Source organism: Buceros rhinoceros, unplaced genomic scaffold (assembly GCF_000710305.1).
Source record: "Buceros rhinoceros silvestris isolate BGI_N320 unplaced genomic scaffold, ASM71030v1 scaffold23058, whole genome shotgun sequence".
Taxonomy (NCBI): domain Eukaryota; kingdom Metazoa; phylum Chordata; class Aves; order Bucerotiformes; family Bucerotidae; genus Buceros; species Buceros rhinoceros.
The window spans coordinates 1,948-4,083 of record NW_010428905.1 but is presented as its reverse complement, the minus strand read 5'-3'; the positions used below and the strand labels follow the sequence as shown (position 1 = coordinate 4,083).

The window sequence follows — 2,136 nt, the reverse complement described above, 5'->3', positions numbered from 1 at the left end:
GTTTTAAAACTTTTCCCCAGGCCAGACAAAATCGCCACTTCTTTAAAAAGAGGGAAAGATAAATACAGAAGTCACTGAAAGGAATCGCTCCCCTTTCGACACACACAGCCTGGAGACTGCTCTGGAGACCCTGCCCAGGAGGAGCGGCACCAAACAGCTCTCGCCTCCCTCTTAAGCTCCCTTTTGATGTTTCACCACTTCTAAGTGAAAAAAATTGCAGAAAATGTCTCCTTTTTCTCATCAAAGTTTTCCAGCAGGTACTTTGACCCTTAGCAAGGAGAAAACACAATGTCTCCTGCTTGCTCGAATGTCAAAAACAAACCCCGCCCCACCCCCAGAGAAAACAGCGGGGATGCCTGGAGAAACGCACCATGCTACAGCAGACCGAAGCGTGTGTCCTGCCGTAATCTCTACGCGTGAGGTGCACAGAGTGCTGGTTCAATGCCACGCACGCCCGTGATCCCCACAGACACTTCAGAGCAACGCCACCAAAACAAGCATGAAAGAAACTTCTGCCACCTCCTCCTCCCCTGTTCAGCCAGGAGTGGAGGTGCCTCGGGGCTGGAGAGCAGGATGCGCCCGTCCTACTCCTTGGGGATTTCGAACATGCAGAGGCTCTTGTACTTCTGCAGCAGCTCGTTTTTGGTCCGGACCTGCTCCCGCAGGTTCTGCAGCTGCTGCTGCTGCTGCTCCGGGCTCACAGCGATGCCGGGCATGGAGCTGATCAGCTTCCTCATCTCCTGGAACTTGTTCTTGAGCTCATTCAGCACCTGGTGAACGTCCTGGCTGTCCTTGTCCATGCTGCAGAGGAGAGAAAACAGTGTTCGAGTGAACAACCCGCCGGGGTGACTGTCATTTCCCGTGCAACCAGAGCTTAAACTGGGTTTCAGCAGGGAACTTTTGCTCTTGGTAGCTAATGACACACACCCAATTCACCTGTCCCAATGAAATGGGCACGATAGATATGCAGACTGGGTACCCTCTGGGGCAAACTGGTTTTCTGCTAATTGCCAGCACAGAAGACAGTTACCTCAGGACCCATCGATCGGGTTAGGAGCCCGTTTGCAGCTTTAAGGCATTACCACAGAGCCGGCTAAATTCCCCCTCTGTCTGAACCCCCGCACCTCTCTCGGGGGAAGGTGAGGTTATGTAGGCGTGTGGTGTGTAGGCACCTGGAGAAACAGATCGTGGTCTCACCCATTGCTGCTGTAATACCATAAAAATCAATGCAGTCAAACAGCTTGACAGCAGAAAATACAAACTGCTCCCCAAAGCATCAGAGAGTATCCGACAGCAGAGAAAACGGTACTTTGGAGCTTTAAAACGACTCTCAGGGGATAGATACCTAATAACAGAGAAGCGACAGCTTATTTTTGTGTTTTTTCTAAGAGCGGCACAATTGGTTCTGCAGCCAGCTCTGTGCTTTTCAAGGATCAGTGTGGTCTGAGGCAGTGTCTGCCCCCAAACCATCATTAGTATCCGCTGCAGCTTTGTTAGCACCAGCGAGAAGTTTTACTGATTCCAGGCAAACACAAGTCCCTGCTTCCTGTGAATGACGGGTCTTTGAAAACCAGGAGCCTGTTCAATAGCCAGACCTAAAAATAAACGGCTTGGCATGCCCAGGGCAGAGAAGAGCTCGATTATAACTTTGGGGAATCGTGACACGGCTGAGAGCAAAACTTTTAACCAGATGGTCGCCACTGGTTTCAAAAGCCTGTTGGAACAAAATATTCATTACTCCCTTCTAAAGAAACCCGCAGCTGGTGCTATAATGTGTCCCCATTCTGCAGGCACTCACGGCCAGGACAGTGCTGGAAAAATACAGGCACACACACACACAACCCCACAGCTCGTCTGGGGAAGGATGGGGGGACGCTGCCTTTAACCCGCCATCACTGCAGGGTGGCTTTGGGAGGGACGTCCTCCCCGCACCAGGTCTCCTCAAGCCTCGATCCCTTCCCCACACATACGGCTGGTGGAGCCAAAGGAATTATTATTTTGGGTTTGGGGATTTTTTTTTTCTCTGATGGGTGGTTTTCCTGCTGGATCAAGCCACTGAGGCAGCTTCCTCTTTGAGGGCGGGGACAGGCAGGGGTGACGAGAGACCACGGCTGCCTGCATGAACACGGGACTCAA

The 2,136-nt window shown here is 51.7% G+C and overlaps 1 protein-coding gene across 1 annotated transcript; it reads right to left on the bottom strand.

Annotated features, from left to right (window-relative positions):
- Positions 1-584: 584 nt before the first annotated feature.
- On the bottom strand, positions 585-801 carry MED9 (mediator complex subunit 9; the record flags this gene model as incomplete). Its single annotated transcript, XM_010142459.1, has 1 exon — positions 585-801. A coding segment is annotated over one exon (217 nt), but the record flags the coding sequence as incomplete, so codon positions are not given.
- Positions 802-2,136: the final 1,335 nt, after the last annotated feature.